The sequence below is a fragment of the Phalacrocorax aristotelis genome, chromosome 1, assembly GCF_949628215.1.
Source record: "Phalacrocorax aristotelis chromosome 1, bGulAri2.1, whole genome shotgun sequence".
Lineage (NCBI taxonomy): Eukaryota > Metazoa > Chordata > Aves > Suliformes > Phalacrocoracidae > Phalacrocorax > Phalacrocorax aristotelis.
In genome coordinates this window covers 129562928-129582477 of record NC_134276.1, presented here as the reverse complement: position 1 = coordinate 129582477, position 19550 = coordinate 129562928, and the positions used below count along the sequence as shown (strand labels likewise).

The window sequence follows — 19550 nt, the reverse complement described above, 5'->3', positions numbered from 1 at the left end:
GGGAAACAGGTGATGTTCTGTGTGCCGTGCAAGTTGCCTTTTCTGTATTCAAATGTTGCTCCTTTTTCATTTCACCTTTGGGTTGTCTTACCCTTTAAAAGTAAGTTTTCAGGCCATACAATGAACCAGCAGCTGGGAATGCATGAAGAAAATCTAGACCTCCTGGATTCCAGTCCTGCCTTTTGAACTACTTAAGAAAATCCAGTCTACAGAGGGAACAAATGCAGAAGACGCTGAAGTTATTCCTATAACATAGTTTCTGTGTTGTATTACTGTGGCCTCTGTAGATTACGTCTTTTATTTCTCCCTTCCTATTTCCCCTCACTCACTTTTTCCAAAATAATGCCATGGTTTTATTTGCGGTGCTTGCTCCCTACTCAACATCTGTGCAACGTGGAATGACTTTACAATGGAAGTCAGTGAGGAATTAGAGGAAACCTTTCCGTACCACTCTGATTTGGTAGTTACAGTACCTCCTGTTTTGCATGGTGTACATGCTTACCCAACCCTGTGGCTGACTGGAAGAGGCCAATATCAAGTGATAGGCTCCATCTTGTATTAGGCATCAACATGTGTCTAAACTTGCCAAGGCCTGAGTGCTCTGCTGCATTCCAGGCAATGCCCCTGCCCTGGAAAGCGCCTGACACCCTGCTGAAAGCCTGCCTCAGCCTCACAGGCTGATGATGGCTCCCCATGGCTTGACTATGGCAATGGGGCTTTCTTCCTCCCCACTCACGAGGTAGAGAAAATGTGACAGAAGGCAACAGGCTAGAGTTTACGCAGGCCATGCATCTGGCACAGGGGACACTTGGTGCAAGGAGCAAAGTTTTACCTGTGCCGAGTTGGGAAGAGCATGAGGGGAGGTGCTACCCTGCCTCAGAGGCTACAGAAACTCAGGGGAAAGAACTTCAACACGCGAAAGGGGACTTTTTCAAACGTCTTTAACTGGACTTCTTTGAAAGTGACCAAGAAACTCTTCAGCCAAGTCTGTATTTCTTTTCCTACTATGCCACCCCAGCAGCTGCTCAAGAAGATTTAGAGGATTTCTAAATACTAGTTTCATGGTCTAGAGCAGCAGGAGTTGTTGCAGTACCCCACGGAAAACAGACTGCTAAGAGATCTAAGCTGGGGATGCATACAAACCTCAGAGAGGACCAGCACCTACACCCTGTCCAGGCCCAGCTGGCATAGACACCTATTACACCCAGCAGCGAGGCCCACTTGCACCCAGCTATAGCGAGCTGTTACACAGAAATTGGCAAAGGAGGAATACACTGAAGATGGGCTTGGGCAGATGCCGAGATGCTGTTACACGCTTATCTCTCATCTGTTTAAACCACTGAGACATGAGGAAATGTTTTACATGAGTCAAGCTGCTTGTGTGGTAGGGTCACAGTTCAGAAATTTGTAAAGTGCTGTGCTCCTGTACACTACTGAATAGGTAAGATTAGAGGTTTGGATTTTCTTTTTTTTTTAGATTACCCAGAACAGATCTCAGATTCACAGAAGAATCATTTAAGTTGGAGTGGACTTTTGGAGATCATCTAGTCCAGTCTCCCCACTCAGAACAGAGTCAGCTAAAGCAGGTTGCTCAGTGCTGTGACAAGTTGGGGTTTGAGGACCTCCAAGGACAGGAAGTTCACAACCTCCTTCCACAACCTGTTACAGTATTTGAGCATCCTCACAGTAAAAGTGGTGTTTTTTTCACATATTTAAATGGAATTTGATGTATTTCAGTTTGTGCCTGTTTCTTCTTGACCTTTCACTGGATACCACTAGGAAGAGTCTGCCTCCATTTTTTTAGTCCTTTCCATCAGGTATTTATACACATTGATATGCATTTACACACATTGATTCCACTCTGAAACCTCTTTTCTCAAGGCTAAAAATTCCCAGCTCTCCCAGCCTCTCCTGGTATATCAGGTGCTCCAACCCCTGAATCATTTTAGCAGACCTACGCTGGAATCACTCCAATACGTCCACATCAAACAAAGACTGTCCCTGGTCCAGAATGTGCTCTGTCTGCAGGTAATGCAGGACATCTTCACTGTTCAGTTCCCTTGTTTTGATCTTTTTCTGCTCCTGCTGGCACAGTGGCCAGGGGATCTTTTAGGCAGGGTCTGTAAGGGGTCAAGTACACAGACTGGTGCTGCTTTATGCCATGCTCTTAGATGCACACACAGAGAGACAGATGAAGAGGTAGGATACTCACATGAAGTCAGGCCCAAACTTGGCCTTTTTCATGATGTGGTGCACAGAAGATTGATATGATCTCAGATTCTTCACCCCTTTCTGCAGTGAACTTGCATGAGATCATAAATGTCTTTGATTTGCTCCTAACTTGCCTCTTTTCTCTTCTTTGGAAAAAAACCCCAACCTTATCATGTGAATTCCGATGTTCCAGTTCACTGGAAGTGGCAGAGGAAGGCTAGTAGACACCCTGCACTTACTTCAGTAAGTTAGTTAATAAAGTAATTCTTTTATGCTCGAGGCAGCGAAAAGAGGCTTTTTCAGATCTTACAAGAAGCAGCTTCTGGCTTCCCTTAACATTCCTTTGGTTTCTTTTTCCAACAGAAGCATGACTGACATTCTCACTTCTTGTAGTTCCTCATGGGGACTGTTTCTATCCACAACTTTGAAGAAATACTCAAGAAAATGCTAGGAAGTGCAAGCAGGAGCATTCTTTTTCTGGCTGAAACATGAGAATCCAGACAATTTTTGTCCTCATCACATTTCCAGAAGGTTCTAGGCATCTTCTCACAAATGCAACACCATCTGACCAAGGCCAAGGTCGGTGGATGGTTGAGTCACAGAATCACAGGTTGGAAGGGACCTCAGGGATCACCTAATCCAACCTTTCCAGGAAGAGCACAGTCTAGACAAGATGGCCCAGCACCCTGTCCAGACGACTCTTGAAGGTGTCCAATGTGGCCAAGTCAACCACTTCCCTGGGGAGATTATTCTAATGGTTGACTGTCCTCACTGTGAAAATTTTCCCTCTCGTGTCCAATCGGAATCTCCCCAAGAGCAACTTGTGTCCATTCCCCCTTGTCCTCTCCATGGGACTCCTCGTAAAAAGGGAGCCTCCACCTTCTTTGTAACTACCCCTTAAGTACTGGTACGTGGTGATGAGATCCCCCCTGAGCCTCCTTTTCTCAAGGCTGAACAAACCCAGCTCTCCCAGACTATCCTCCTATGGCAGGCTGCCCAGTCCTTTGATCATCTTGGTGGCCCTTCTCTGGACCCCTTCCAGCCTGTCCACATCTCTTTTGTATAGCGGGGACCAGAACTGTACACAGTACTCCAGGTGTGGCCTGACAAGCGCCGAGTAGAGCAGGATGACTTCTTTATCTCTGCTGGTGATGCCCTTTTTCACATAACCCAGCATCCTGTTGGCCTTCTTGGCCACAGCAGCACACTGTTTGCTCATGTTGAGCTTGCCATCCACCAGGACCCCCAGGCCCCTTTCCACAGAGCTGCTCTCCAGCCAGGTGGATCCAGCATGGAAAACACACAGCAACTCATTCATGCAAAGAATTCAAAATGATATAGAGGTCTGAATTTTTAGAGGAAATATTCATCTGTAATTCTACTAATCCTGCTCCTGCATTCCTCAGGCTTGTATTTTTTCACTCTGAACAGCATGAGTTGGACAGAAGACCAGGGAAAGATGGATTTTCAGTCACAGCTGTGGAACACAAGTGATCTTGGATGTACTAGAAGAGATACTTTCCAGAATGTGGACATTATCCCTTCTTATAAGAAATTCCTTAGTGTTTTGAATCACTCTGTCTTACATTTTGATTTGCTGATCACAGTGTGTGACCAACCTGCTGTCCTGTCAAATTAGCTAAATAAAGCTCTAGGTTGTCTTTTCTAGCATCATCTGTTGTAAAGCAGTGGGAGTTTTCACATGACTTGACATGTAGGTTACGCTTCTAAGTCATCTCTTTTCTCAAAGGTTTGTTTTGCTTTTTCCCACCAGGACCATTAGATTCGCTTATTTTAAAAGAAATCCATCTACTTATCCTTATATTTTTCTACTGATTATTTTTGTGAGCCAGTTTCTGCCTTGTTTGGAGACACATACATACAATATTTTTGTTAAGATACTGAGGTTGAATTTGCAGTAGATTTTCTCCATCACCTTGGGAACCAGTCTTTCTCTTTCTTTCCCTAAAATCCAGGCTCCACCTTCTCCAACACACAGTGACATATCCAGATAATTTTTGTCTGTGACAAATTTCAGTGACAAATCACAAATTCATACATGTCCATAAACCTGATCAATTTCTCCATTTTTTCTACTGTTTCCTGAGTAGAATAAAAAGATCATTCTTAAGTTACAGGCCATAGAGATTCCTCACCAAAGACAGAATTTGTCTGCACAACGCTTTGAGAACCAGAGGCAGTCACATGTCAAGTAACAAACATAAGCATGAGCTGAGCCAGCACAAGTATAAACGTCATTCTGAGTTACTGCCGACTCTTACATGGCATCCACCGGTGCCTCCAGCATGGGTCGGCAAGGAAAGGTTTTCACTGAGAAGGGATGCCACTTCATAGGTCCTACGTGGTCAAACTGCTTGTATAGCCAACCTGAACTGTCGTGACCTTGCTCTGTGCTGCTGACCTCAATCGAGCAACATACATCTAAAGTCTAAGTAAACATGCAATGACAGATATGCACAAGGAGCCGCGTTTTGGCTCTTATGCTGCAGAAAATCTTGTTTGGAGGAAGAGATAGGCCAGAGGGACACGACTACAAAAGAACACCTTCCTTCCCTTTTGGGGTGGTTGCTATTTAGAAAGGGAAAATGCGTAGTATTGCACAGCTGAAGAAACAGCATGACACGTTTATTTGCATAGCAACTTGCATAAAAGTTACTGAGCCCTTTATGGAATTAATTATCCAAAATACATGATTTCTGCCCAAATAAAGAGAAATGGTGGGGGCTAGCAAACACTAGAAAAACTTCACTTGGCTGGGAATCTGCAAAACCCAGTTGAGGATTCAGCTGAAATCTCACTTCCAATTCAAAGCATATAGAGGTAGGACTTTTCTTTGGGTTCAGCAGATTTAAAGTATATTAAAGAATATTGTTTAAAAAAGAAAAAGAAGCAACAAAACCCCCACACTCCAGAAGCATTTCCTAAGTAAATTTAAAGGGAAAAAAATAAGGTAGATTTCATCTGTGCGGGCCAAGAGGGCTAGAAGGGGAAAAGAGAACACCTTTTGTCTGACTTGCCCCTAAGAGGGCTAGAATCTATTGCATACCATGACTTTTTCTCTGTGTGAGCCAGGAACCTTGCAGCCCTCTGCAAGGGGGCTTAGAGGGTAAGGGACATTAACAGGCAGGTAGTCACGCCTTCCTCTCATTTATAACTCTAGTCAGAGTTATGGCAGGGTGTGGGGCACAGGACAGAGGCAGGGTCCCGTCTTCTTGTAGAAACAAAGGAAAGCAGGAGGCCTCAGATAGGAATACCTGGCCATAGTGGTGGTAGATGCACTACTTCAACCTATTCTGGGGGACTTGGCCACAAGACATACCTTGTCCATGTGCAACTGCATGCTGGCCAGAGAACCCATAGGTGGGCTGGGACTTGGCCATAGAGGTGTCTGTGAAGCTAAGGAACAAGACTGCACACACTGGAACACTTGGGAATGAAACCTTTTAAAGAAGGGCAATAAATACACAGGAAAAGAATAGGTGGAGGAACAGAACCATGAGTCTGCAGACTGAAATAATGTGTTCGGTCAAGCTGGCAAAGAGAAAAGCATAATTAGTCTTTTAATTCTGGCTAAGACGGGGCGTTTTTCCAGGCTGCAGATCACTGCCCTGCTCTCTGAAAGGCGGCCGAGGAGCAATATGTGCTGCTGCAGCTGATTAACAGTGCCACCAGCCGGCCTGCTGGAAGACTGCCAGTTTGCACGACAGGGAAAACAAGGTAATGCACATCTACTCACCACCTTTCACCTGAAAACGTCTTCGCAGTCAGACTCTGATCCTAATACAAATGCAAAGGGGCTGTTCCTGCGAGCTGCTGCAAGAAAGGTCTTACCCACAGAGGTGCTATGCAGCACTAGCTTAACTAAGCTTCAGCAGGGTCAAAGGAGGTAACAAATCACTTGGGGTTTTCTGGCAGAGCTCAGAGTATATGACAGAGTTTCCAGCTCAGGAAGGCTTCTTCTCTTGTGAAGCACATCAGTCAGTGTGATGAACCATGTCAGAATTAGGCCTGAACTTACTAAGTAACCAGATGGTGCTACAGAGGCAGTGTAAATGCAGCCAATAAAATGTGTGTTGGCAATTAGATATGTAAAGACATACTTTCCACTGCTTGTGGGGTGATTTCCTATTGGAAACTGAACTTTAAATTGAATTAAGTTTGGCACCTCACAGTCTGTCTGGTCAAAACACTTATTAGGGGAGCTACTATTGCCTGGTTGCGCTAAAAAAAAACAACTGCAAAATATGCTAAAGCCAACAGTGCCAACAATGCAAAAAACCAAGAAAGTTCTGTTGCAATAGAGTAAAACCGACATTAAAAACTCTGCATTAAGATTTCCTTAAAGTCAATCAAAGGGTCATGGAACCTTTCATACAGCTTTCTGGACAGCAGTAAGGAACTGGTTTTGCCCAATAGCTGCAACAAAGAACTATGTAATAAAAAAGCAGTTGTGTGAGAAGGAAAGGTGTCATTTATAAAGCCAGTCTCAAATTTTGGCAGCCTGGCACACCTTTGTCAAGAATACTGGTCAGGATTTTGATAGATTATAAGCACACGATTATGTGGCTAAACTTTATATTTGACCAAATGCAAGTCTAATGGACTTCAGGGGAACTGGAACAGTATAAGCAGTTTATCCTATGTGGTTGTCATGCAGCTGGCACCTTCCTTTCCACTGAGACGTCCATATATAGGAATGTACACAGAGTCCCAGGTAACAACTAAAAAGATGACTGAAAAGAGGCATCGTGAGACAAGGGATAAAATTTGAAGAGAGAAAAAGAGAGGGCCAAACAATTCCTAGCAATAATTTCATGTAAGGGATAACAATTGACCATCAATGAAAGTTTGATTTTCCGTCTCCAAAACAGGTCTGGGACTGAGCCAATGTCCTTATCCAAAGACTCTTTGAACTCTGAAGAAGTCTTACTCCTCTCCAGGGCCACTGACAATATGAAAATATTCTGGCCAATAAAGGCAGAGAGATACAGGAGTGAAAAATGGCTGTGCAAGCCATGTTTCCAAAGTGGATGCATACAGACTGTCTATGTGATCCTTGCCTGAAAGGTCCTTAGCTTTTTGCACGTTTCTCAATGAAATTACTGCATCGTCACGGTTTTGAGACTGTCACTGAAGATGAATATGCTTGTGAAGCAAAGGAGGAGCCTTTATTCCTAGGGAAGTAGTATCTAATAAGAAGTGTCAAGGAAATGCTGTCAAGTGTCAAGGAATGCCAGACAACATGTCCCCTAAGAGATTCACCAAGGAAGGAGGCAGAATGCTCTGAATACCGTTGCCTTTGTTTCAGGTTTTCAGCTTCACAGAATTGCTGACGGTGGCAGTATAGCAAATGCATGTCTTCCTAGAGAAATGACAAAACAGAGCCTCCTTGTAAACCTCCATTCCCTTTCCTGGAAGGCGAAAGCAATGAGCTGTTTTGTTATAAGGGCCTGTCCTAACACACACCAACTCCACCACGTTCAGCCAAGAAGCAGGTTATCACTTGCATGGAACATTGTAATTGTTTTTTCACATCCTCACTTTTGCTACTTTCTGAGTCACTTCCATTATTCTGAAATTCCAGGCATCTCCCTCACAGACGTGGCATATACAGGTTGACGGCTGTCAACAGAAGACTAGCATCTAGTTCCAACAAATTCTGACAGGTATACTGAATCACACTAATCTGTCATTATCACCTAAGACACTAAAGTCCTCACTGTGGAATGCGTACCTGGATGAGAGCAAAATCAGATAAACCAAGTTTTTAGCTGGACTGTGGCATCTGTGCCTTGCCTTGCCTTCTTGCTTTGCATCTACCGAGATATTTAAGGGATCATTTCAATATTAGATTGTGAACCAACTAAAACATACTCCAAAAGGATACATAAGAGTGGGGATGCCCCGTGCTGCCAAGTATTTTCGGATGAGCCGCTCGGTACCATACCAGTTGAAACCTTTTGTTGCATACCCAATGCGTGGAAGATGCACTGTTGCTGAGAAGGAGGGAGCAGAGAGTGCGCACTCTTTAGGACAAGATACACATATAGAAAGCAATCTAGATAAGGACTTCAAGCTACCCTACAAGAACAGAAGAAATATTTTGGAACACGACATATCTGCCATGGAGATCTCACTCTCACTTCACTTCAGAAAAAACAGTACAGGAGAGGTGGAAATTGGTCATCATCTTTAGGTGCAATCCACACATAAAGATTTACTGTTCTGCCGCACAAACACTTACCATTCCTTTTCTTGGCTGCTAAATAAATCTTCTTCAGGCCCTTTTCCAAAGCAGACAGCTTAATGCCAGACAAGTTGTTGGACCGATCCCGGTGCTGAGCTACAACCAAGGCCAACTAAGGAGAAAACACACAAAACCATGAAATGGAGTCTATATACAGCACTAACAGACAGACTGACAGCTGCTGGAAAACTGCATTACTAACTATTAGCTTTAATAAATGAGAAAAAGATCTCCTTTTCTCTAATGCTGAACTGAACTTAGCCGCGTTTAGTATTCAGTGCCATTATTATTGGGAAAAAGATATAACATTCATTTCACACAGCTTCAAAAACATGTGGACAGAGCAACAGAAAAAGGAGCTTCTCATTCTCACCAAGTCTTGTCCTTTTTTCCTGGATTTTTTATCATCAATGGGGAATAACAGGGTTCTTCCTAACTCCAGGTCTGTCCAGAAAACAAGAACAGAACAAAAAAAAAATCAGTCCTGAAGAGTCAACGGTGAGTCAATGCAGCAGTGATTTCACTGTCATGTTCTGTATTATACTCTTTGGCTTTCTTTATCTCCTCAGGATAGTTTCAGCAGAGTCAGTCCCTTTGCTCAGGGAAGCAAGACAGATGTTACCCCCACCATCCTGAGACACACAGACACGCACACACATCCCAGTTACAGACCACAAATGGAAAGAGGGACACTGGAACAACAAGAAGAAAGCATCTCCCAGGAAATTAGAAAAAACACCAGGTCCACCTTACAGCAAGCACCGCATTTTTCACCAGCTGCAGGTAGCTCAAAAAAGCTAATACATGTTCAGGACAAGATTAGTGCTTGGAGAGAACCAAAATGCTTAACTGAGTACTGCCTGAGGTGGCTTTCATCTTTCTTAAAAGCACTCTGACAGAAGATGCAGGGCTCTGGCTTATATGGTAAAAAACATCCAGTGAATAATGAAAAAGTTTGGTTTGTTTTTTTTTTTTAATGATTTTTTAGGATCGGAATGACCAACTGTCCTGGTTTCAGCTGGGATAGAGTTAGTTTTCTCTGTAGCAGCTAGTAGGTGTATGTGTATGTTTTGAATTTGTGCTGAAAACAGTGGTGATAATGTGGAGATGTTTTAGTTGTTGCTAAGCAATGCTTAAACAAGTCAAGGACTTTGTCAGCTTCCCATGCTCTGCTGGGTGCCCAAGAAGCCAGAAGGGGAGAGGGCACAGCCATGAGAGCGGATCCAAACTGACCAAAGGCATAGTCCACACCATATGACATCATACTTGGTATATAAAGCCGAGGGAAGAAGAAGGAAGGGGGGGGCACATTTGGAGTGATGCCGTTTGTCTTCCCAAGTAACCATTACGTGTGATGGAGCCCTGCTTTCCTGGAGATGGCTGAACACCTGCCTGCCCATGGGAAGGAGTGAATGAATTCCTTGTTTTGCTTTGCTTGTGCGTGCAGCTTTTGCTTTGCCTATTAAACTGTCTTTATCTCAACCCACGAGTTTTCTCACTTTTACTCTTCTGGTTTTCTCCCCCGTCCCACCGGGGGGGGAGTGAGCGGCTCCATGGTGGTTGGTTGCTGACTGGGGCTAAACCCAGGCACCAACCCCTATGCAGAGCTCTCACGCTCCAAACGAGTCAAACCAAAGCACCTGCTGTATTACTACTTTCAGAGCTAGGAAGGCACACATCTAGAGAAAGAGGAAAAAACATGAGTATTAAGGTACCGAGGCACCTCACTCCTGCAACATCAGTGGGATTTAAGCTCTTTCAAGTATCTTGGCCCAAGGTCATGTTTTAATCTCTTACCTTTCATCTTTCCTGCCATCTCATATATTTTCCTTGGCTGATCAGAACGAGCCTCCAGAGCTGTAAATAAACCACCCTTTCCCCAGCGGCCGGAGTCATCTAAAATGAAATGACAAGTTAGACTCCTTTTAGAAAGAGAGGTTGAAGAGCATCCCTGCAGGAAAGGGACCTACTCTGTACAAATGCAACAAACGATTATCAAAAACAGATACAGGAACCACACATGAGCTGAAGTCACCCAGTACTCAAGGGACAATCCTAGAGGATAAACCTCAGCCCTTGAGAAAAACAAACTTGTCACAGTTCCCTGAAAAATTGCGGGAAGAATTCCTTCTTAGTATCCACTGAGGATGCTCAAACAAGCACTGACCATGGTACTGGCATATAAACCTGTCAGTATCCTCACATACATGTATACAGGTACATAGGGCATGGACCTAGCATATCCTCCAGACTGGCACCTTGGGCTTCCCACAACTAGATGTGTAATTTGTGGGCTTTCACTTTTACTTGGCATTTCCACTTTAAACATGAGATTTTGTGCTGAATTTAACATAAGCCAAAGCAGATTATAATGTTCTGCTATAGCCCTGGTCAGACAGCAGCTCCACCACTGACTGATTCAGGAAGAACTCTGTAATGTGAATTTCTCTCCCTCAGCTTTAGTGTCTTAACAGAGATCCTGAAATTAGGAGACTAGCCTAGAGCCTCTGTACTGTCAATGTTGAGAGACAAGCCCTGGAACAGAGAAACTCAGACCTCAGCCTCTGGAATTGCCTGTCTCTCTCTGCCGACTGTATAAGGGAGATGATTTTCAATATCTCAGTTCAGTCCCTACAGCTTCCTTGGGATGAACAAAAAGCCCTGCTCTCAGGAGAAACTGTCCCCGCTTGGCCACAGACTTAAAATTTCAAGCCATACAGGCATCTTTCAAGAGGCTTACCCATAAATCCAGAGAGGGCACGAAAAGACCCATGTATACTTTGCTAGTACTTGTGTGGGTTACACATGGTAGAGCAGAGGCTGTATTGCCTCTGAACCACTCAAGATTAAGTCAGACTCAAATCCAGATTATTTCAGTCTGGATGGGAATTAGAAACTATTGAGCTAGTAGGGACAATTCAGCCCCCTGGTCTACCTCACCCAACAATACTCCTGTTGTCAGAAGTCCCACCTAGGCAGTGGACAATGATGGCATCCTCCTCTTCTGCCTTGGGGTGGGTGACATCTCCCATGACGTACTTGATAGAGTTCAGGTCTGCCTCTTCATAATATAAATCCCCATTCAGCCCAGCCTCATCCTCCTCAAACTCTTCCTCAGAGCCACTTCCCTCTGAGGGAAGGCAGGTAGATGTGTAATGATTTGCCTCCCACCAGGCCATCCTGAAACAAAACAAGCGAAGATGATGTCCAATGAAAATCAAAGATGGGGGGCACACACCTTGTTTTAAATCATCACAGTGAAACACAAGAGACCCAGACCTGCATTCCCTCTGCTCCCCTCCCCTATTTTAGACCGGAACAAAGTTTAGCACAGGTGTCATCTGTGACATTAGGAGCCACATACCAGTGTGATAAGCCAATTGCAGGCATAGAAAAAGTGAGAATATGATGAAGGACAAGGAGCTACTTAGAGTGGTGAAAAGGAAGAACATCTAGGAAACAGGGAGGAGAAAGTTAAAATACATGTCAGAGGGTCACAGATGTGAGACCAATACATCAGGGCCAACTGTGACATTTCAGAGGGCTTCTCCCAAAAGCTCACAGATACAGGGTTCTTATTCAGGCCAGTCTCTATGAATTAAATTAGATGTGAAGTCAGGCAGGGTATTCAGAGGAAGAGAACCCTTGCTAGGGGCTCAAATCAGTTTTCCACCTTCACATCCCTACGTTACACATTTGAGCACACACAGAGAAACATCCTGATGGATGAAATTAACTCTCTCGTGAGGGTGGCATGCAGCCATTTTGTCATCATCTTCTCCCCTCATCCCCACCTGCCAGAGTGGATACAGAGCATGACTTGTTTTTGTCGATCAGGCACACATTTCTAGAGTATAGTGTAACAGACATCAGCTTCCAAGTAGTAGATGCTATACAAACCATACTTTTTCTTGTGCTCTGCCTCCATTTTTGCGGCCTTCTTTTCCTCAATGAGCCTTGCTCTCTTTGCTGCTGCTTCTTGGCGCTTCCTCCTCCTAGCCTCCTGCTCCTCTGCACTCAACAAGTGTTTCCTCCTGGTTGACTGTTCCCGGAGGCCTGTGAGAAGGGCCTGGAGAAAGAAAGAAGTATCATGGAAACAAACTGCGCATCTTAAAGCCATGTCTTGTGCCCACCTTAACCTACACTGCTTTCCCATTTGTCTACTTGTCCACAGGTCTTAATCCTCAGACCCCAACTGTCACATACATGTGGTTTTGTGACCTAAGTTGATATGAGTTCCCTGCACATCATATCTCTGATCTGTTATCAGAATTGCTGAATTGTCAAGCCCTGAGATTCAAGAGCCAACTTTACTACATTGACATCCAAATCTTTTAACATGCCTTCTGCAAGCTGTAGAAGAGAGAAAACTGTCAGCCTCATTTTCCACAAGCAAATGAAAGAGCATCATGTGCCTTGTCACATCTTTTGTCTTACATTTGCTTTGTTCCGGAGAGCTCTCCCTTCCTTACTGGTCTCTTCAGTCAAGGCTTTCTGAAGATCCAAAAGCTGATCAAATGCTTTTTTGTCTTCTCTGCTGGGTTCTTTTGAATAATCTTTGCCTTCGTACACGTACATGTGATCTTTAAAAAATAATTAAAAAGTGTAAAAAGGAACTGAAAACACTAACACCTTAAACGAACAGTGAGATCAAAAGAATTTTGGCTTCTCTGTAACATTTTTACCCTCAGCAGAAAAAGATGTTCACTCTCATCATTTTTTTTTTGTATGACCAGTGTCAGCATCATGTAGAAATAATGGAATCAAGATTTGCTTCCTTGCATAAAAGCTTTTAATTTAAGTAATTTATACTGACGAAGAACCTTTCTTTCTATTTCAGCCAAATAACTGTTTTAAGCTGTGGCTCCATCGCTGATCTCTGGTCATTCCATCTCTGCCAGCAGTGAATCCATTTAGCTTTCCTATCTAGTTACAGGCAACTTTTGTAAAGAGACAGCAAACTTTTGCTTTTGAGCTCCCAAACAAAATAAAAGCACAGAACTCTCAGCCCAGACTCACTGCTCATCAGGTGAGCTATTTTCCTAATCACTATTACACAGTGTGGTACCACTGCTCCTCTTTAAGTTACCAACAGAAAATACCACTCTTTGCTAACTCTCAGCAAATAATTACTTGTTGCTGGCAACTGCTGCAGGACAGAAAATACCTAACCTGCAGGGCCATATTTCTGCTTCAGTCACAGATCTATATTTAAGTGCTGCTATGTACTCAAACCAGAAATTCAGTCTTTCTCACCGTGACGCTAGAAGAGGGAAAGTATCCTTAGAATTTTTTCTCATATAGCATGGGGTTGTGAAAAACTAACCACAGTTGTGTGACATTTGGTCTGGAAGGTAGAGTACTGAAGACAGAGTAGGTTTGTTCAAGTTGTTTAGACTCCATGACCCTGCATTTCTTATCTCACATTTTGGAATTTTCTGAGGTCATTTTAACTTGCAATTTTCATGGCCAATACTCTTTTGTTTGGAGAGAAATATAAAACACCTACTGTAGCCTTTCCTTAAGTTACCGTTGTATCTCTAAAACTGTAGATCTATCTTAACGGTTCTCTTGGCAAAAATGGCATATGCAATTTGAATATTTCCTCTTTTCTTGTGAATTTCATCTGAGGTCTCAAAAGATTTGAAGCACATGAAGGAATTCAGCCCCCCCCCCTCCAAACTGGGCAAGTATTGCTACTACTATAATACAAATAGGCAAATAAGGACACAAAAAGAAGAAAAAGACCAATAAAGGCTTGGAAATAAAGTTTGTGGATAGGCCACAAAACAAAATCCAAGTCACTCACTCAATTACAAGTCCACTTTTCTTCTTGTTGCCTGAAAAATGCCACCCCTGCCTGGGAAGCCTTCTCTACGAGCACCCAAGTGTCACGCATTTCATAGGTATTTAAATTCTTTAACTTACTCTCTGTATCCTCCTCTTCATACTCTTCTTCGCGTGGCAGCACAACATCCATTACCCACTTCCCTCCTTTTGTATCTCCAAGGATGTTTTCTAGCTCCACATCCTGTATAGTACTCCCCTCAGAGGACAGCAATTTATCCAAGCCAAATTTCAAGATTTCACTCAGCTTTAACAAAGAGAAGGGGAAGGTCAGTATTTATATCTCCTAATTCCATGCCAATCCCAGTGTCTTGAGCTTCTCAGGCTTAAATGCAAAGCATGTACGAGTGGAAGAATCTAAGCCTTAATGCTACCTGTGAGGATACTTATGCTTTAACATGCTTAGTTCTCCCAACGCCTGATGGGACAGGCTCCTACAACATGCCTCCCTCAAACATAACTCATCCAGACTTGAACGGTCATTTTTCCCCAGGGCCAAATGACAAAACAGCATTGTAATGACTGCATTCAAGCAGCTTTCTTCGTAGCCAGAAAGACCGGGCTTGTTTTGCCCCCAACTCCTTTAAAACAAAAGCTTAAATGCCACAAAAACCCACGGGGAGAAAAATATCGATGTGGAATTTCCTATGGGCTCAGTTCCACTTCTCCCATGGAAACTATAATTGCTGAGATACATGCTGACGGGGCGGTTAGGGGAGGCGGGGGGGGAAGGATATACTAATTCCAAACCTCTCCTGGGTTTAGCTGCACTGACGGGATATATTCCCCTAAATGTCACTTTGCTTGAGGTTTTCAACCCAAGTTCTCAGCACAAACCTCAGCTTTCAGGTCAGAGTTATAAATCATGCCCTGACTCCTGAGATACTATATTTGCCAAGAGGTCAACAGAAGGTTGACTGAATTTCAGACTAACAACCAAAAGCTGACTAAGTACTTATCATCAGCTCTGTGAGAGAAAAGCACCAGAGACAGATATGTTCTAGAAACAATGAGTCAGCTTCCACTTCAGACCTGTTTTAATTAAAAATAAGCAAATAAAATAAGGAGAGGTTCTGCCTTCCCCTCTTCTCCAAGTAAACACACCCTTTTCCAACAACACATGTGTCTCAAAACAGTAAAAACTGTCTTTAAATGTCTGATCTTGTCTGGACCTGGGATGTCATTTTGGTTCCTAAGACATGCAAAAGCTGTCATGTCAATGCACATCTCCCCTAAAAATATAAGTGTTTGGCTAGGTTCGTATCAGACGTGAATACAGAAACACTCTGGAACATTTCTAAAGATGTTACTGAAGTCAAATTGAGGATATAGCTCTATTTTACCTGTAACTCTGCTGCTCCCTGAGGCTTGGGCGCTCCCAGAGCAAACTGACCCCCTTCTACAATGGCGTTTGTCAGCCGGAGCTTAGAAGCAGCTCTTCGGTAGATTATTTCTTCAATTGTATCTCGTCCAATCAGGCGGATAATTTTTACAGGCCTTGAAAAGTTTAAGAAACCTCTTATTATTTTCTTTTTTTGAGGTGCACTAAAGCTGTTTCCTTGCATGGAGGACTATCCATGCACCCTCACCCACTCCTCAGGAAGGTGAAAAAGGCGAGAACAAAATAAAAAAAAATAATCATCAGAAATGTAATGCTGATACAATTGCTACTTGACACAGGAGAAATGCTCATTGCAAAAGCGCAGGCAAACCTCCAGATTCCCTCTCCTCCTGCAAATCAACAAAGCTCCCACCCTAGGCACATGACAAGGACGAGACTGCACGAGGCTGCAACAGAAAAACAAAGACATAAAATCCTCTCTGCTCTTCTTCTTTGATCTTCAGTCCACTGTACTTTAACCCTCCATTGCCTATGGATAGGGAAAACAAGACAGAGAGACCAAGACAGTCAGCAACCAAACCAGAATAAGCAACATTTCTCACTTGTGCTGCCCAATCCGGTGAGCTCTTGCTATTGCTTGCAAGTCATTTTGTGGGTTAAAATCACTATCAGTAAAAATAACTGTATCCGCTGCTGTCAGGTTCATGCCAACTCCACCTACAAAGAAAGAGGAGGTCACAAAATATGTCAGAAGCAGAAAATAAAGGAGAAGCTGCAGAATTTATGCTATGCAAGGTTCTGTCAGATCTGATCAACTGTATCTAATTCAACGCATCTCTCAAACCCAAATCTAAGTCTCGTAAGGATCTAAAAAGATGGATAAGCCTTCTATTTCCAGCTTCGTGCTTTCTGGAAGCCAAAAAAGTCAAAAAAGATAGGGTGCAAGTGAACCAACGCAAAGGGGACTGGTTGTCAAGACTGTTGAACAAACACATACTATTCCACTGGCAGACAGATTAACCCTGCAAGGACTGGCTTCACTGAGGCTACAAGGGATTGACCAAGTCATGACTTGGCGGCAGCACAGAAGCAACAGGTCAATACACTGCTGAAACAGTGGAAAACACCAGGCCCAACTATACAATAAGCACACCCTAGGTATTTGTATGACTTAAAGTTTTTGAGGTTAGAATTTGGGCTCTCATGGAAGTAAAAGAAAAAAAATAGTTAATTATATTTTTTCTAATACCTGCTCTTGTGACTACAAACTGTAGTTAAAGGGGGGGGGGGAGCCTGCTGCCTTACATTTCTTTCAGCTCATGCCAAGCACCTCTTCACAGTAACCAGAACATCCCTGCAAGTGGAGACAGCCATGCACCTGAAAATCTCTGTCCATAACAGTGATGGAAGTACTGTTAGCACACCTGTTCGCAGCTGACTACAAGATGCTTTGGCCAGACATAGCAATGTGCAGCAAAAAACAACTCTAAGCCTGGCTGACACAGGCAGGCAGAGTTGAGGCACCGTGGTGAGAGACACACTTATTCCTACCATCTAGGATTAGGCGCTTCTCTTCAGTCTCTCTGCACGCTCCCCTCTATGCACTGCATTATCGCTGGAGTCAGGCTCATCCAGGAAAGTCTGACCAGGAGCCCAAAGGAAAACTTAGTTCAAGTTTGATGCTTGAGATCAAGCAGTTTGGATCCCTCCTCTGGAGACAAGCCTGCCTCTGTGCTTGCTTGACAGAGACAGGGAGGTTTGAAACTGCATAGAAGACACAGAACTGCCTGAGGAGCTAAGAGGGGAAGAAGCACAGATGGCGGTCCCATGGTGTTTGCTCTTTGCAGTCTCAGGACAGTAAAAGGCTCTCATTTGAGTCTGTCTGCCAGCTAGAGAGCATGTCCATGTTCAGTGGACTTGAGAAGCAATTCCATCAGCTTCCTTAAAGGAAGTCTGTTCCTGCCTGAAGTCTGGTGCTTGCAGAAATAAAATGCTAGTGAGCTTCCTTAAGCTCAACCTGGCATAGGGACAGGCATTATGGGACTTGGAATGAAAAAAAATAACTCAAGTGGCTGCAATATGAAAAGTGTCTTGGCATCAGCTTCCAAAAGGAAAGCACAGAAACCAGATGTCCTAGCTGGGAGACCCAGGTTCAGGATGTGTCTTGCCTCCCTCAAAAATCCCTCACATGAACAGGCTCTCCCTGAAATCTTGCCAGAGAGAGAAAAAGAAGAGTGCAGAAGCAAGATGGGTTGCTTGTCTCCCCTTACTTACCTGCTCTGGTGCTCAGCAGGAAGATAAAGATGGGCTGTTGACCAAAGTTCTTAATGGCAAGGTGTCTCTCTTCTCCCCTGACAGAACCATCCAGCCGCTCGTAGCTGTAGCCTTTTCAAATAAGCAACATGTATGTTTCTGAAATTTTGTCTACGCTCTTACCTTCTTACCTCATTCTCTATTGTCTCACTCCTGTCCTGAATCTTTTTATGCCGAATCCTCCTGCCTTGATTCTTATTTTATTGCCTTTAACTCCTTCATTCTTTCCCAGTTAAACCTCGTATAAACCGAAGTAGTGACCCTGACTTCCAGACCGACCGTTGGCAAAGGGTAATTTAGCTGAGTCTGAAGCAGAGGCTCTTAGCATTTAATTTACTGCTTGGAAACACAACAGAAAAATTCAGAGCCAAAGTAAAAGAACGTTAACACATAGTCCCATTTCAGACTATGCTGTGCTGGCTGTTGGCCCCACAAAACAGGCCAACAACCTTATGCAAATTCCCACGGCCTTCAATGTGTGCTTTCCTGTGAGCACGCAGTATGGGATATGGCCCTACATTTGGCTTTATCCTGTGTTATTAGTTGTCCAAAACTAAAAACACCAAACAAAAGCCTCTTTCATGGGAAATCCTAAGTAGGCATGGAGCCATGTGGATTGAAACAAAAGAAAATGTCCCAAGAACATTTTGGTAACCTTGCCAAAAATGGTCTGATCCAACCTGCCCTCACAGACATGTTAGGGCCCCACTGCCAACAACTGTTTTAATCAAAAATTAATTTCCTGGTATGAGCGCAGCACAATTTGTGTTTGGTGCTGGACAAACTGAATCTAGAGCAAGCCTCTTGCCTTCAGCGCAATTACTTCAGGACTCAGGTATATAATTGAACACAGGTATATAATGAAACATTGCTACCCTGCCATCTGTTAGCTCCATTTTATCACGGAACCAAAGCTGAAACTACTTTGAAGAACAACATTTAAGTGCCAGCTTATTTCAGGCATGTGGTAGCACAGCAAAGAGCTGAACTCAAGACCCTCGAATTCACAGTACCACTACAACAATATGGTTTGTATCTACTAAGCGGCAATAAATCCCCATCATAGTCCCTTCTTCATCCCAGGAAGATCAACCAAAATCAGAGGAACAATATATGGCAGGGATCATTAGGATAAGGCCTCTGCTGCCAAAGCGTGCAGAACATACCTCTGTAGTCCAGGTAGTCTTGCACGATATCAAGCAGTTGAGTCATTTGAGAGAAGAGCAAGACACGGTGGCCACTGGAAGAACATCATGAGACACCATGAGCCTCAACATACTGTGACAGCATTTCAGAGAGTGGTAAAGGGGTTACAATAGCTTAACCAGTCACTTTTACATAGCAGGGCCTCATCACCTCTGGACACTAAGCCTCACAGAGTCATGGCCCATCCCCTCACCACATTTTCAGCCTAGTCAACCTCATCTGCTATCATCAGTTACCGTGTCTAGAGTGCGGAGTCACAGAGAGGTAACAAGGCTGTGGCACAGCTCTGCTGCTGGCTATATGCAGCCTAGTGAGGGTCCAAAGGAACCTGTCTAAAAGGATCCTCAGCTTCAACCTAACATC

The 19550-nt window shown here is 43.7% G+C and overlaps 1 protein-coding gene across 6 annotated transcripts in view; it reads right to left on the bottom strand.

The window, feature by feature from the left end:
• Positions 1 to 19550, bottom strand: part of CHD1L (chromodomain helicase DNA binding protein 1 like) — a 41369-nt gene that overhangs the window by 9366 nt on the left and 12453 nt on the right. For 3 of the 6 annotated variants that reach the window (XM_075106858.1, XM_075106895.1, XM_075106903.1), the window contains 13 exons: positions 19148 to 19221; positions 17943 to 18053; positions 16271 to 16385; positions 15670 to 15823; positions 14408 to 14573; positions 12917 to 13062; positions 12385 to 12548; positions 11451 to 11659; positions 10277 to 10375; positions 8853 to 8923; positions 8477 to 8591; positions 8120 to 8228; positions 4837 to 7421 (listed from right to left, as the gene is read on the bottom strand). In XM_075106858.1, coding sequence (XP_074962959.1) covers positions 7343 to 7421; positions 8120 to 8228; positions 8477 to 8591; positions 8853 to 8923; positions 10277 to 10375; positions 11451 to 11659; positions 12385 to 12548; positions 12917 to 13062; positions 14408 to 14573; positions 15670 to 15823; positions 16271 to 16385; positions 17943 to 18053; positions 19148 to 19221 — 1612 coding nt within the window. In that variant the 3' untranslated portion in view covers positions 4837 to 7342. Of the gene's footprint in view, positions 1 to 4836; positions 7422 to 7449; positions 7595 to 8119; positions 8314 to 8476; positions 8592 to 8852; positions 8924 to 10276; positions 10376 to 11450; positions 11660 to 12384; positions 12549 to 12916; positions 13063 to 14407; positions 14574 to 15669; positions 15824 to 16270; positions 16386 to 17942; positions 18054 to 19147; positions 19222 to 19550 lie in introns of those variants that run through there. The other 3 variants (XM_075106868.1, XM_075106885.1, XM_075106877.1) reach the window with 3 other exon arrangements.